At 62.6% G+C, this 16,060-nt stretch overlaps 1 protein-coding gene across 1 annotated transcript; it reads left to right on the plus strand.

The window, feature by feature from the left end:
• The first annotated feature begins 6,977 nt into the window (after positions 1–6,977).
• On the plus strand, positions 6,978–14,483 carry CBX2 (chromobox 2). Its single transcript, XM_082067176.1, has 5 exons — positions 6,978–7,054; positions 7,133–7,176; positions 7,667–7,732; positions 8,931–9,000; positions 9,413–14,483. Exons 1-5 carry the CDS (start codon positions 6,983–6,985, stop codon positions 10,760–10,762), a joined length of 1,602 nt encoding a protein of 533 aa, XP_081923302.1. The 5' UTR covers positions 6,978–6,982; the 3' UTR covers positions 10,763–14,483.
• Positions 14,484–16,060: the final 1,577 nt, after the last annotated feature.

Consider the following 16,060-nt stretch of genomic DNA (forward strand, 5'->3'; position numbering starts at 1 on the left):
TGTGCCAGGAGGCTCCCGTAAGAAAAGAAAGGAGCAGCCAGGACCTCTCGGTGAGGCTGGAGCTTGAGGAGGGAGCAGGACACCCGTCCCGCAGCCCTGGTCCCGTCCGTCCAGCGGGACGGCAGCGCGGCAGCTGCCCGGACCCCATCCCAGAGGCTGAAGTGCCTCTCCCCAACCCTGTGCCTCAACTCAGGGGCTCGATAAACATCTGTTGCCATAGAGACTTGCTCACGCTGCCTTCCCAGCATCACCCAACCAGATGAAACAAGAGACCCACGCTCCACTTGGAAAAACAGGAAGAAAATGTTTGGCTTGAAACAGTGCTGGGGGTGGGGGTCAGGCTGGCAGCACACGGCGCAAACAGCCCGGCAGCAAACAACGGCGAGGCTCCAAAAGGGGAGCACGTGGACCAGCACTGCAAATGTTATTTAAAATAATATTAATAATAATAGCGCATAGCAACTTTCCCAACGATCTTGCTGGCGACCTTGGGGCTTTCCGCACAGGTCAGCACAACCGTGCCCATTTTACAGACAGCAACCGCCAGCTGGGTTGTGAGGCGGGTGCCCGGGGATGCCGGCACTCAGAGCCCGCAGGGCGCGGACCCGGCGCTGCCGGACGCGGCGTGCCCCGCGCCGGGCCCTCGGGGTGCCGGCCGGCGGCTGCGGCAGGTACGGAGCAGGGCGCTCGCAGGGCCAGGCCCAGCCTGGATCCCAGATCTATGCAGACAACATGGAGTTCATAGTGATCAACCTCCTGACATGAACCCTTTCCTACTAGCTGATTTTTGCCTCAGCCATGAACAGGAATGGAGCTCCTGATTCAACACGCGGTGGTTCAGTGAGACACGGCTGTCAGAAAAGTCTCCCATGAGGCAGATACTGTTCTGGCTGAACAGGGAACCTGACCATACCCCTGCCCAGAAGATTTCCAGTGCCCCGACATCACCCAGTTTGCCATTAGACGTATCCTGGAGCAGCTGTTTGCACTCGGACTTGGGGAAAGAAAAGAAGATAGCCTTGAACACAGCACTTCTTCAGTCCAACTGCGATTACAGCCCAGCACATCCGCCGAACCTGTTCCTTTGCTCCTGCTCCAGCCCTGGCTGCTGGCTCCGCTCTGCCACTGCGGCCGGTGTCCCGCCGCGGTACCGGCAGTACCGGCTCCGCTCCGCCGCTGTGGCCAGTGTCCCGCCACGGTACTGGCAGTACCGGCTCCGCTCCGCCGCTGCAGCCGGTGTCCCGCCGCGGTACCGGCAGTACCGGCTCCGCTCCGCCGCTGCGGGGGGTGTCCCACCATGGTACTGGCAGTACCGGCTCCACTCCGCCGCTGCGGCCGGTGTCCCGCTGCAGTACCGGCAGTACCGGCTCCGCTCCGCCGCTGCGGGGGGTGTCCCGCTGCAGTACCGGCTCCGCTCCGCCGCTGCGGCCGGTGTCCCGCTGCAGTACCGGCAGTACCGGCTCCGCTCCGCCGCTGCGGCCGGTGTCCCGCTGCGGTACCGGCAGTACCGGCTCCGCTCCGCCGCTGCGGCCGGTGTCCCGCTGCAGTACCGGCAGTACCGGCTCCGCTCCGCCGCTGCGGCCGGTGTCCCGCTGCAGTACCGGCAGCCGGCGGGCGGGGGCTCCCGAGCCGCGCTCACCGCCCCGGGAGAGCCGGGCACCGGCGGGGCGGGGGCGGCTCCTGGGAAAACCCTGTCCCGAGCATCTCGGGGCCGTTAAACCCGCGGTGCCCGGAGTTACCGGCCACTCGCCCAGCTCCGGCAGCTGCCCCGCGGCAATGAACTGCTGCCAGTCTCGGCGTGACGGGCCGCGGCGGCTCCCAGGGGCAGGAATGACCTCAGCGCTCCTCGGTAATAATGATACAAAGCTGGAGCTCCCAGCAGCACAAGCCAGGGCCGGCGCAGCCCATCTCTGCACCGCTGAGCCCGGGGTGCCCAGCATGCAGCGCCCGCTGCAGCACCAGGACACGCAGGGCTGCTCTGAGTGATGACCTGGAGACACATGTCACACAATTAAATCTTCCAGCCCTTTCCTCCCCTCTGACAACACAGCCCTGGAACAAGTGCTCCAAAGTCCCAGGCCGATCCTTTCCCCCGTGGGGTGCAGGGGTTTCGCCTCCCAGACACGCAGGGCAGTGACAGCCCCCCCGGCCGCCGAGCCCCTGCTCCCCAGCCCAGGAACAGTCCCAGCCAGCCTCTCCCTGGGCAAACCCTGCAATCCAGAAAACACTCAAACCTGGCACGTTCCAGCCCCTCCCTTTGCATCTCACACCTCGTACACTTTGACCACACCACATTTCCAGCAAACATTGACCCAACAGACAAAGCCCTGCCCAGCCTTGCCAGCAAACCGGGCACTGGTTTGTGCTGGTGGACACAGGTGCTGCCTGATGCGCAACCAAGGTCCCTGCTCCTCCAAGTGCCGCATCTTCCCATGCCCAAGTCATTCATTCTCCACTGGCCCCCTCCCCGGGGCTGGGGGTCACACAGCAGGGAGAGCCCTGCTGTGTATTGCATCCCAATTTGCTATGCATTTCCACCCCATTTGCTTCCCTTTCTTTTTCCTGCACTAGAAAGATGCTTGCCACCCAGGGGTCCCCGCTGCTCCAAGATGGTAACGTAACAACAAACATACACACATGTATTTATTTATGGCATACACACAGTTTGGAGGAAAACTGCTGCCTCTTGAAACGCCTGGTCCAGGGGTGGCACGCACCCCCACAATTCCCGCACACGGCCACAGAGCCCGGGCACGACGCGCTCGCTGCTCATCCCGCCCTGCAGGCTGCACAGCTCCATAGCCAGCTGCACGGCTCCATAGCCGGCTGCACGGCTCCATAGCCGGCTGCACGGCTCCATAGCCCATAGCCGGCTGCACAGCTCCATAGCCGGCTGCACAGCTCCATAGCCCATAGCCGGCTGCACAGCTCCATAGCCGGCTGCACAGCTCCATAGCCGGCTGCACCCGCCTGCGGTGCCCAAATGGTATGCAGATCTCTGTGCTTCAATTGGCTGATGCCTTGGGAAAACAACCCCCGTTTGCCCACAACAAACATGGCCACCACGGCCCAGCCGCTCACCGGGCTGGCCCCAGCTTCATCTTCGAAGTCAGGAATATTAGGTGCACTTGGCACCCCCTCAGAAAACCCCGTCGCTATTAACCCCGACCCAGAAAAGTCCCAAGTCTGCAGCACCGGAGGGAAGCACGGGGCACCCCTGCCAATGCTCCTTCTTCCAGACGGGTACAGGCACAAAGTGCAAGGTCAAGTGTTGCACGGAAGCAGCTACAGCCCTGACCCCCACCCTGCACCTCCCCAGCCGGGTCTTTGCTCTGCGGGCCCCTGGGGAACGGACGGGTCCCTCACAGCGGGAGCAAAGCCTGACCGGACAGGCTCTGGCTGGTGGCTGATGCCTGGTCCTGCCAAGCTCACCCTGCCCGTGTGCCGCTCCATCCCTGACCCTCCACGCTCGCCCTGCAGCCCTGCCCGTGTGCTGCTCCATCCCTGACCCTCCACGCTTGCCCTGCAGCCCTGCCCGTGTGCCGCTCCATCCCCGACCCTCCACGCTCGCCCTGCAGCCCTGCCCGCGTGCCGCTCCATCCCTGACCCTCCACGCTCGCCCTGCAGCCCTGCCCGCGTGCCGCTCCATCCCTGACCCTCCACGCTTGCCCTGCAGCCCTGCCCGCGTGCCGCTCCATCCCCGACCCTCCACGCTCGCCCTGCAGCCCTGCCCGCGTGCCGCTCCATCCCCGACCCGCCAGCAGCACCGCGGATTTCGGTAGGAAGGTCTGGTCTCGGGTGAACACCTTCCTCCAGCAGCAAACCTCCACCCCGGCATGACAACGCCCCCGCCACCGACATAACGCAGGATACGCGGCATTCCTGGGATGTCTGGCTCACTTGGGAAGAGCTACAAAATTATATGGCAGCAGATTAGTTCAAGAGCGTCAGTCTCATTTTTAAGATGCCAAAGGTTTTCTCAGCAACTGCTGAGTTTATTTGCTGTGCTGTCACCTAGCTCGGCGGGAGCTGGGGAGTGTGGCGGCCAAGCTATTTACAGCGTGTGCCCAAGTTTCTCTGGGAAGACAAAGTCTCTGACAGGGATGGAGAGCCCTGAATTCGGCCCAAAGGCACTGGCGGGTGGAGCTGCAGCTTTGGCGGCAGCAGGCGGGCATCTCCTGCGCCGCCCCGGGAGCCGTGCCCAGCCAGAGCCCGGGCGCCTCTGCCGCAGCTCTGGCCAGCAATGCCATGAAACACCGTCACTGGGACCGTCCCCTCCGGCCACGTCCCGCTGTGCAGGACCCGTCACTCCCCTGCTCGCCCGGGGAGCTGCAGGCAGGCAGGTAGGGGCGAAAGGCACTCGCGGACAATTGTTTTTCATCACTAAAACATCACAAAACGCCAGAGAGAAAGATGGGCAGTGCTGTGGCACTCCTGGCGCTGGGAAGGGCAGACAGCTATGATTCCAGCAAGCTATTGCTGAGCCCAAGAGCAGAAGATCTCAATCGCAACATAAAACCAAGATTTTAACATATAAACAAAAGTAGGATTTTTTTATTCGCTTCCTGTTTTTGCAAATCTTCAAAGCCACTAGTTTAGGCTCTTTTAATGCTTTGAGTGATTTGTTCTCTTCCTTTTTCTTTACTGAGAAAAAGTGAGATTTTTTCATTTAACCGCAGGGCTCCATTAAAGATCTCAAATAATGGGAAACCTGCGACCAACGTGAGAAAGCTGCCGGCGCGGAACGGACGACAGCCAGGGCTCGGGGGGCTTTGCGCTGCCAGGAAACACCCGCCCTGCCCCGGCCATCGCACGCGGCTTTTGGACCGTGCAAGATAACCCGCACCTGCAAACTGGGAGAACTGCAGGAAAGCACAGAGCCCAGTGCAGCTCGGGCGCTGCCGGGTTCCCAGTAAACCCAGTAAACCCCTGGGGAAATGAAGGAGATTTCCAGTCCACAAAGTAGCGCAGCCTTTTTCCTCCTGACAGGCAAAGGGGACTCAGCTCCCCGGCGAGGGGGAGGCGAGAGCAGCGCTGAGGCCGCTCAGCATTAACAAAATGTGGGTTATTGCTGAACCGAACGGCCTGGGGCTGCGCGAGGACGGAGCCGCCGGGCAGGGACGGAGCCGCCGGGCAGCACCACGCCAGGCACCAGCCTCCCAAACGCTGCACACATTCAGTCCCCAAAGAGACCCGAATGCCGAGGGCTGCTCCCGCTTCCTACCCCCGGCCTCCCGCAGGCGCAGCGAGCAGAGCACCTCTGCTCACACCAGCCTTTTCTTCTTTGCTCCGGGAAGGGAGAGAACAGCTATTCTATTGCTGCATCACCACAGGGGGCTCAGGAAGCACCGGGGGGCGGCAGGGAGAGGAGCCCACCCGTCATTACCCAAATCAGGGCTCATTTCCCAGCAGCGTTCGTCCCTCAGCTCCGGTGATCCCGATGCCGAGAGCTGGGCGAGCCCCGCGTGCTGTGCCCTGCTCGGCACAGCCGGTCGCCTGAGCCGCACACACACCGCCGTGAGCGCCGTATTGTGCACGCACACGGCTCACGCGTGCGGGGATGGAAAGTCACACGGGGTTTTTTTACTAAAATGTAAGATGTGCTGCACACAAAGAGTAGAGCTGGCAAAAGGTAAATTAACTCCAGACAGAAAAAGTGCAGTGCTGGGTTGCATTTCTGTGTCACCTTCGGTTAAAAAAATGCTTCTAACAGTTCTCCCAGCCAGCAAACCAGCACAGCAATTGTAAAATGAAAACAAAAAATGTGACAGCGCTCGACCTAAGACAATTACCCAGTATTGACCCAGCACCCCAGGCACATCCACTGTCCTGGAGTCCCCAGCTCGGCCCCGCTCAGTTAACGAAGCAGCTATTTTCCCCGTCCATCATGCAGGGGCTCCCCGGCAGCGATGTTGCCGCCGGCAGCGGGAACGGCCCGACACGAACCCTGGAGCTCAAAACGCTTTTCTAAATCCAGCATCGCTTACCAGAGACAGCACTGCCGGGGGTTTGCGTGAAGCCCCGCGCAGGACGCCCCATCACCGCTCCAGGTCCCGCTCCGTCCCCGCGGGCTCCCCGGCTACGGAAATTCAGTTCCCTCCGGCTCCCGCACGGTTAATCGCAGGCTCCGGGCCCGCGGCTCTGAACTCCCTGAGGTGCTGACTCATCTTCTTCCATCCCTGTAAAGCACCATATTTCACTGCTCCACGCCCACCGCGCACAACCGCGCTGTAGTAGCTCCTCACGCCGCCTTCACGCCCCGTTGGCGTGCGGCGCTGCAGCGCGGCCGGGACCGGGACTGGGCCGGGACCGGGGCTCGGCGGCGGGGAACGCTTGGCGGGCCGGGCTGTACCTGGCTCGGAGCCGCCACCGCGAGATGGTTATGAACGGAACCACCACCCTCCGAGGAAATACGCTTTATTCCATTTTAATCGACTATTTCAGGACCAAACCCGTCCCGCTCCCGTCTGCTCCAGCCCAGCAGGGACCGGCGGGGGCTGCGCCCCCGGCCCCAGGCTGCACCCCCCCGCCGCTGTCCTGTCCCTCGGGAGGGACCTCGGGTGTCCGAGCAGGGGACAGCGAAGCCCATGTCCGTGCAGGCAGCGAGTCCCCCCGCGCTGCCCGGGCCGCCCCGCGCCAGGGGAACAAAGCGCCGGGCCGGGCCGTCCCCATTGTCCCCGCTCCGGCCGGGCAGCGGCCGCCCCCCGCGCGGGCAGGAAGGGGAGGGGTCGCGCACAGACAATGCCTCCCCCCACCCCCCCGCCGGCACGGCCCGCCCTCCGCTCCCCATTGGCCAGCGGGGAATTTGGGGAGTCCCCCTCCTCCTCCTGCCAGCTTCGCCCCCCCCGCCTCCCGCCGGGGGCGCGCACGCCGCATTGTGCCGGGGGGCGCGCAGGGATGGGGGGGCGGGGGCGCGCGCGGCCGGCGGCGGGGGCGCGCCCGGGGGCTCCCCTTGTGTGTGCGTGTGCGCGGGGCCGGGGCCATGGAGGAGCTGAGCAGCGTGGGAGAGCAGGTCTTCGCCGCCGAGTGCATCCTCAGCAAGCGGCTCCGCAAGGTGGGACCCGCCGCCCCCCGCCGCGCTCCCCCCGCCGCGCCCCGCCGCTAACGCGCCTCTCCCCGTCTCTCTCCGCAGGGCAAGCTGGAGTACCTGGTCAAGTGGCGAGGCTGGTCCTCCAAGTGAGCGGGGCTGCGCGGTGCGGAGCGGTGCGCGGAGCGGCGCGGAGCGCGGGGATATCGCCCGCCCGGCCGCTTTTGTTCGGGTCGCGCCGCTCCTTTTGTTTACAAATAAGCGCGGCCGCGGCCCGGCCCTCCCCGCCGCCGCGTGGGGCTCCGCTCCAGCCCCACCGGCCGGGCCGGCCCCGGAGCTCCCCGCGGTGAGGAGGCGCCGGCCCCGCGCCCCCCGCCGGAACCGGAGCTCCCCCGGATGTGCGGGGCTCCCCTCGCCCCGCGCGGCGTGGCCGCCCCCCCGCGATCTGCATCCCCGGCCCCTTCTCCCCCGCTCGCCCCCGGTGAGCGCGCGTCCTGGTCCCCGCGGCACCGGCTGCTCGGGCCGGGGGACACCAAGGTCCCGTTTGTCCTCGGATGAACTCCCCGGTGCCGGGCCGGTAACGGGGCGGGGGGAGCGCCAGCCCCCCTGCTCTCGCCCAGTCCGTGTCTTCTGTTGCAGGCATAACAGCTGGGAGCCCGAGGAGAACATCCTTGATCCAAGACTCCTCCTCGCTTTCCAAAAGAAGTGAGCAAACTATAAACATTTCTAAGCAAACGATAAAGTCAATTCAGTTCTAATTGGCTGCGCGTGTGGTGGAAGTTGTGGAAACAACAGGCTGAAGCTCACCGTGCCTTTTGTGGCACAGCCCTTTTGTTCATCTCCTGACATTACAGCTCCCGTCCACCTAGGACGACTCTCCCTGGGCTGGGCAAACACGACGACGCTCTGGCCCCGGTGCACAATGTGGTTTCGTGCTGGCTGTACAAGGGGAGCACGGCAGCGCCTGGCACACACCTTTGGCTCTCGCTCCCCATTGAGCCGCCGGGGCCTGCGCTGTGCTTGGGGGTGACTGCACACCCAGGTGGGGAGACAGCGGGAACAGTGGGCTGGGAAGGCATCGAACTGTATTTCTGGAGGGCACAGCTCAGAGAACGTGAGGAGGTAACGGGTGGGAGAAGATGGTGTCCTGTGTCAGGGCCGGGTCTGCTGCCCGGAGCTGAGCTGAGAACAGCAATTGTTCTGCAGCTATTATACACCAGGGATCACGCATGGAGGTAAAAAAGTAGCCAGCTGGCGAGGGTAAGCACAGCACTGCCAAATATTTTGGCTCCATATTAATGAAAATAATTAAAGTTTATGGTAGGATTTAATTGTAACTCATTTCTGGATCTGTTTTTTCAAGAATGGAATCTGGTGGTTAGTGCAGACAGCACGGCGTTTAATTAGCCAGATGTATTACAGCTTAACACCGTCCTTTTTAAACGGAGAATTACAAAACTAGTATAGTGACCTGAAAGCATTCCCCGTACAGTCGCCTCGGGCTTTGCGTGGCCGTCAGCCCGGGCCACCGCGTTTGGGCCAGGAGATGCGGGGCAGATGAAATGAGCCCCGCGAAGGAGAGAACTCGCAGAGTTTCCAGGAGCGCGTTCGCTTCTCCTGCGCCCGGTGGCTGCGCCGCTGCCCTGAGAGCGCGGGGAAGCTCCGCGCCGCCAGCGCCCGGGGGAGGCGAGGCCTGGCAGGGACCGGCACGTCTGTTTGCCTGATCCTGCTGTACCAGAGAGACTGCAAACCTCACCATGAACTGGGAGAGCCACGGACTTGGGATGAGTAACGCTCTGAGGTCCATCGCTGACCGCTGGGAGCTTCTTGCTGTGGGGATGTTAGCGTAGCAAGCAGGGATGCTCTGCTGTCACCACCCGTGACTTAATCCTTGTTTTCTCAGGGAACACGAAAAAGAAGCGCAGAATCGGAAGAGGGGGAAGCGACCCAGGGGCAGGCCCAGGAAACACGTGGTGAGTCCCGGTGGAGGTGGAAATCCACGGCCACGACGGAGCTGAGGGGGCTCGGGCTTTGGAAGGCACCGGCACAGGGCGCGGCGGATGCTCGGGCTCCGGCGGGTGCTGAGGACACGGTGACGCCCGCAGACCCCGCGCGAGGGGCTCTGAAGGCTGCGGTGGTGGGTGGGTGGATGAGGAGGACGTCTCTTCATCACTCTGGTGGTGTGGAAGGGACTGAAGAGTTTCCTGGCCCGAGGGTCCTGCCTGATATTTAAGCCTGGTCAGTTTTGTGCTGTTCGCTCCCTCACTCATTTTCTGGCGGATCAGCACACATGGGGGAGCCTGTGTGTGTCTGAGGCACCCGGCCAGGCAACTTCTTTGGTAATTTGTGTTAACTCTTTTCCTGTCTCTCTCTCTTGCTTGGCAGGAACCAGAGATGCCCGCAAAAACTAAGTCAAGTAGCTCCTCTTCCTCCACATCCTCCTCTTCCTCCTCCTCTGATGAAGAGGATGAGAGTGACCTGGACGCTAAGAGAGGTCCCCGCGGCAGAGAGACTCACCCGGTACCGCAGAAGAAAGCTCAGATCCTGGTGGCAAAGCCCGAAATGAAAGACACCTCCAGGAAGAAGCGTGGGCGGAAACCTCTTCCCCCGGAGCAGAAAGCGGCTCGAAGGACCGTGAACCTGACAAAGGTGCTGAAAACGTCTCGGAAGGAGGCGGGCGGCAGCGCCAAACTGCTGGGGAAGCTGCAGCCCCAGCACAGCGCCCAGGGCTCGGGCACGGCCGGGCTGAAGGACCCGCCAGGGGCCTTGGCCGGGCTCAGCTCGGGGGGTTCGGCTGCAGAAAACCTGCCCAACATGATGAAGAGCGGCTCCGCGAGCCCGACCCGCGCCATCAGCTGGCAGAGCTCCATCGTGCACTACATGAACAGGATGTCCCAAAGCCAGAACTCGGCAGAGACCTCCCCCCTGGGCAGGCTGGCACTGAAGTCGCAGGCAGCCAGTAAGAGCGGCTTAGGGCTGGACTTAAAAATGAGGAACCAGAAAGGATCTGGGGAGTTTGGGCCGAGCGTGCAGGGACCCAAAACTGCCAAGGCTCCCAGCAGCAGCGCTGGGGGGGACCAGAAATCGGGGTTTGCTGCAGGAGGCCAAACGCTGCACAACGGCAGCAAGATGCCGGCGAGCTCGTCCGGGGCCGGCAGCCAGGCAGCCTCCAGCCAGGAGCTGAACCTCCAAGCTCTAAACCTGCAGAGCGTCAAAAATGGGCTGAGCGCGGCTGGCGGGAGCGGCCTCCCCCGTCACCTTTGCAGCGCCCTGTCCAAAGGCTCCGGCAGCGGCACAGCAGCAAGCGGTGGTGCCGCCGGCACAAAGGGTGGCGCGGCGGGTGCCGGGCTGAATGCTGCCAGCGCCGGCGCGGGGCTGGGGGGGGACGGCGGCAAGAGCGAGAAGCCGGCGCTGCGGGCAGGCGACAGGGACTCGGCCAAGAGCGGCGCGGCCGGCACGCAGGAGGGGCACGCGGCTGCGGAGAACCGCAAGCCCGCCGCGCTTTCTGAAGTGAGCACAGGCGAAGAGAGCAGCTCGGATTCGGACCAGGATTCCGCATCCTTCCCTGGCGTGGGGCAGAACATGTCTGTCTCTATCCAGACCAGCCAGGACTGGAAACCCACCCGCAGCCTGATCGAGCACGTCTTTGTCACCGATGTCACCGCTAACCTGATCACCGTGACGGTCAAGGAGTCCCCCACCAGCGTCGGGTTTTTCAACCTACGGCAATACTGAGCCCAGAAACGTGAGAGGAGGGAGAGGGTCCTTCAGCCTCTCCCTCAGCTTTGCCCAGCTCCTCCATCAGGTTTTTCTTTCTAAAAGTGAACACACGAGACCTGCTGGGACTTGTGTCCAGAGATGCTCGAGAAAGACGTGGTGAAACCTGCTCTGAACTGCCAGTGGGTCGATGGATCCGTCCCAGCTTCTCTCCATCGTCCCCCGGAGCGGCGCCCCGAGCAGAGGCGGCCGCTGCCGTTCTCGGGGAGCAGGGGCATCGGCACTGCCGGGCTGGCAAGTTTTGAGCCAGGCTTCACTGTACACGGATTTCTTTGCTTTACAGCTTGAAATGGCAGATCACAGTGTGCGGCTCTCCGGCAGCAGGGAGAGGGTGCGGAGCTGCGACGAGCCAGGCTGATGGCCGGGAGAGGAGGAGGAGGAGATCCTTTTCTTCCCCCTGGGCTCCCTGTGAATCTGTCTGAGCCACCGATTCGCCGTAGGGAATTGCAAATCAATCCAAACGAGGCAGCTGCTGCTCCCAGCCCATGGGAGCTGCTGGGGGGCAACTGTAACAGGGTTTTTTCAGGGTACGTTCCGCCCAGCCGCCCCCCTGGGCGAGGTCACTTCCAATGATGGTGAAGTCCACGACGTTTCTGTTGTGGTTTCCAGCTGATAGGGAAATATTGTTTACATTTTTTATTAAGGACAAAATCCTTTTTTTTGAGGAGGGTTTAGGGCAGACTGAAGCCTGGGTGCCACCGATGAGATGGGCAGCAAAGGTGCCTCTCTCAAAGCAAAAGGCGACTGGCCGTGGGCATCGCCTCGCTGCCCGGGCTGGCTCCGGCCGGCCCGGTGCCGCCGCTCCCCGCAGGGCCCGCGGCAGCCGCTCACCCTCACCCCACCGCCCTGTGCAGCAGCCGGTGGGTTCCTTTTGGCTTGTGATTGCAACCAATAATGGCTCTTTGACGGACGCCTTTTTCCCTGCTAGGGGTTACTCTTACAAGCCAAAGCGACAGCAGCAGTTCAGGCAGAGTTCAGTGGTATTCGAGGTCACAGGGGTTCTGTGAATGCTGAACTGGGTTCCTGGAGGAGGTGGGAAGCTGCGCCTGCGAGGCCTCGCTGCACGGTCAGGAGGTGCCCGAGGGCTGTCCCGCCCCCGGCTCCGCGGCGGCCGCTGGCTCTGTGCGGGGACGGCGCTGTGTCGCGGTCACCCTCGCCAGGTGACTGACCTGGCACCGCGGTGGGAATCTCACTTTGCCACAGGCGAAGGCACTCGCAGCGTCATCACACAAAGGAATGTGGAGATAAATGGACCAAACTGGGGGTGCAGATACTTCTGACCCCCCCGATGCATCAGCCCACTGCATTGCATCTGCTGCCGTGGGCTGGGGGCAGCGCGGTTCTCAGGGGAAACAAGAAGCCAGCGCTGGCTGCACGTGCTGCCCAGTTCTTCGAGGGATGGGTGATGGTTCCGCGAGCGGCGGCTGCAGCCTCTGCCGGGACAGGCTCCTGTGCTCCCTTAGCTCTTGGATTTAATCCCCAGCCATCCCGTTGGTCGTGGCTTTGCGTTTGTCGTGTTACGGAGCTGAACACGGCGTCCTGCGCGGGCCGGCAGCGTGCGGGTGAGCAGGCGGCGTGTCACCGCAGGAGCTGTGCCCCCGGGCAGCCTTGAATGTCACCGTGTCACAGCATGGGCAGCCTGGGGCAGGGCTCTGCAGCACCGGGCGCAGCACCGGCCAGCGCTGGGCATCGCTCTGCCCGAGGAGTGGATGGAGCCCTGGCCGGGGAGGAGGTTCCCAAGGACAGAGATTCCATTGAGCTCCAAGATGCCAAAATGTCACCGTCTGTGTTTGCCTTCTAGTTTTAGCTTTGCCAAATGAGCCACTGTTGCTTCAAACAGTCCAAGGAAACGTTATCCTGTGTCAGCAGAATGGTCTCTTCTGGGTGTGCTTGTGCTGGCGATATGAGCGTTTCGGGAGAAGAACTGAGGAGTCTGGGAGCACAGGGGTAGTGCTCTCCCCCACACACCAAATGTTTGCCGCTTGGCCTTTGCAAATCCAAACTGAACGACAATGATGTGCCTTTCGGACCGTCCCCATCTCAGCCTCGTCTGCGACTCCGGTCCCACAACAGGTTTGTGCCTATGCAAAGCGGGTTGGTCACAGGGTCCTGGGGACAGCTGTGACACCGGTGGGGAGAGGTGCCCTGGTCCCCAGCAGGACGCCCAGCTGTCGGAGCCCAGCCCAGCGCCGAGGCCAGCGGAGAGATGCCCACCGGGAGGGAGCCGGCCCGGCAGGGATGCTCTTGCTCAGTGGCAGGATGTGGATGTTTGTGTCCCTGGGGGGTGCAAAGCACCTGAGGATGCTCTGAGGAGGGACTGGACATTAAGCATCCACAGAGGGTGCAGGAGACGAGCTGCAGCGGCGGGGGCCACGCTCCACCACAGCGGGGGCCGTGCTCACTGCACGCTGGCTCTGAGATGGCCGCTCCCTCCAGAGCCCCCGTCGGAGCTCCTGCCTCCCGGCTGGGTGAGCAATCACTGGGCCCGGGCTTGTACCTGGGGGAACACGGATCCCGACAGCAAGAGCCTTCCCTCCATCACCCGCCTTGCCAGGCGCGTCCCCTCCCGCCAGCAGCAGGACTCTGCGGTCACCATTGCTATTGTGCCTTTTGCTCACCAGCTGGTTCAATCCCAAAGGTCTACGGATGATGAAGACGATGATCCAGGAGTTTTCCTGACGTTCCTCCCCTCCTGCGCTCCTTCCCCAGCCTCTTCCCGATGTCGTGTTTCGGGACCTTGGCTGTCCCGGCAGCGCTGGGTGTCTGAGCGAAGGGTCCCTGTTGGAGTTGCCTCTCAAAGGCACATAATGTGATTTACTGTAATCTTTAGCGAGCAGGGGTTGAAAGCCGCTGCAGACCCTGTTTACCAGTCAGTACCATTAGCATTCAAGGTCTACCTTTTTCCTTTTATTTTAAGTTTGCTGCTATGGGTCGGGGTGTTCAGCATGTGTCAAACAGCCAATTAGAGGTTTGTCACTTGTCATTTTCTAAGGGGTTTCCGATGTGGAAAGTCCTGCAGTATTTGTATATTGAATGGATATTTTCTCCAGGCGTAATCTGGTTAAGCATACTTGTTGTTTTCCATTGGACTGGAAGAGGTGGCCGATTCAGCCATCTTCCCTAGAAACTTAGTCTATTTTTATATATATATTTTGTACCAAAAAACTGGAGTTTGTGGAGGGATGGGGATGGCTCAGGGGGTCCAGATCGTTTTGAGTTTCTCATCTGGGTGTGAATGGCTCCGGAGCCAGAAAGGAGGTTTTTACTGAAAGAAATTGAGGGATGGGTGAAAACAAACAATTGTTCTTGTAACTTGTGCCAGTCACTGGTCTGATTTGTATGTTTTAATTAAAGAGAGAGCCAAATCGTTCATGTACTACACTTATAATTGCTTTAAGCTACAGCTGTTTGTTTGCTTTTATTTCCAGAGAACAAAAGTTGGAGCTGTTATTACCCTGGGAAAGGGTAAGGGCTTTGTTGAGCAGGACAGGCGCCCAGCCCACCAGGGCCGCGGGGCCAGCGCTCCCCTGGGCCTCCGTCACCCCCCAGCACCTCGCTGCGTTTCCTGGTGCTTCTGGACACTAACGCTAGTGTAGACCCACCGCCCCTAGGCTGCCGTTAATTTATTTGCAGGAAAACACTAGGACATGGCTACATCGACGGGGTTTTTTCTATAACTTTTCCCCACTGCTCTTTTTTAGCATATCAATAAATATTTTTTTAAACTTTCCAGCTTGGTGTGGTCACTGCTCCGGGAGCGCCCCCCCCGCCATGGGCACCGCCTGGGCCCGTACCCCCGGGTGCTGCCGCTGCCTTGCGAAACCGCTCCCCCCGCAGCAGGGCCCCGCGACGGGGCCGGGGAGCCTGAGGGGAACCGGAGCCGAGCAACCGCCGCCCCGCGAGGGCCCGGGCACGGCGCAGCCCCCCCCCGCCCCAGCCCGCGGCTCCTACCGGGCGCGGTCTGGCGGCCTCCGCTGCGACGGGAGCTGCGCCTGCTCGGGGGGGCCCAGGTGTCTCCGCTCAGCCCCGCCCCAGCCCGGGGACCCGCCCGGCCGCCCCCACCTGCGGGACCGGGACCCGCCCGGGGGCCGCGCTCGGGCCGGACCGGCCGGGGGCGGGCGCTGCGCGGCCAGCGGCGGGGCCGGGGCCAAGCGGCCGTCGGGGCTGCCCTCGGGAGGGGGCAGAGCCACGCGGGGCGCGGAGCCGCCCCGGCACAGGGCGGTCGGCTCCTGCGGGCCGCGGCCAGGGGCTCCGCCAGCCGGTTCCCCCCCGTCCCGCCGTCCCCAGCCCCTCCCTCCGCGCCCGCCCCGCCGGGGGCCCCGCCGCGGCCCGTGTGAAAGGGCCCCCCCGCAGGGCCGGGGGAGAAAGGCGCCATTGTGCGGCCCTTTCTCCCGCTCCTCCTTGACACTCATTTTCCGCGCCCAGCCGCTGACAGCTCCCATAATGCGGGGGTCCGCGCCTTTCACCCGGCGGAGCCGAGAAATGAGGTTAATGAGGACACAGCTTAGAGAAAAAAACAGCCAAACCAACACCCCCCCGCCCCGCCGCTCCCCTCCTCCTGCGCGGCCGGGCCAGATTTGAATACAAAAGCCGGAGTCGCCGGGCAGGGGCGGCCGCTGCTCCCCGGACCCCGGCCCGCACCCCCGCCGCGCTGCCCGCCCCGTCGGAAGGGTGGAGCGGCGGCCCCGGGGCTGTTCCTCGGAGCGGAGCCGCACGCCGTGCCCGCTGCCACCCTGTCCGGGCACCGCGGGACCCCCGGGGGCCGGCCCGGACTCCCCCCGCCCCGTCGGGTGCCGGCTCCAGCCCGCCTGCCCGCGCCGGGGGAGAGTCCACCCGCCCCGGCGGGATCCCGTCTCCCACACCGCGATGCGCCCGGGCACCCCCGGGCCTCACGCCCCCCTCATCCCAGGGCCACAAGGGAAGACAGACACGATTCTATTTACAAAGTATATATTTAAACTCACATAAAAAGCAGGTCTCATATGGACATTCACAGCTGGCAGAAGAGACGTAGATAAGCTTCACTTCTGAGACTGAGATTTAGCCAAATCGTTTTTGTACAAGTCTTAGATTTAAATAATTCACGCACACAGACCCACACACACACACTCAGTATATACGTCGCTATGTACATACACACATATAAACCCACATGTATGTTTTGCTCCATATACACGCGTGTCGGGACGCACACGTACACACAGGGCTGGAGTGAAGCACACGCGCTCCCGGCCGCGTCTGGCCGGACCGAGCACG

The sequence above is a fragment of the Streptopelia decaocto genome (assembly GCF_964273445.1).
Source record: "Streptopelia decaocto genome assembly, chromosome: 16".
Taxonomy (NCBI): Eukaryota; Metazoa; Chordata; class Aves; order Columbiformes; family Columbidae; genus Streptopelia; species Streptopelia decaocto.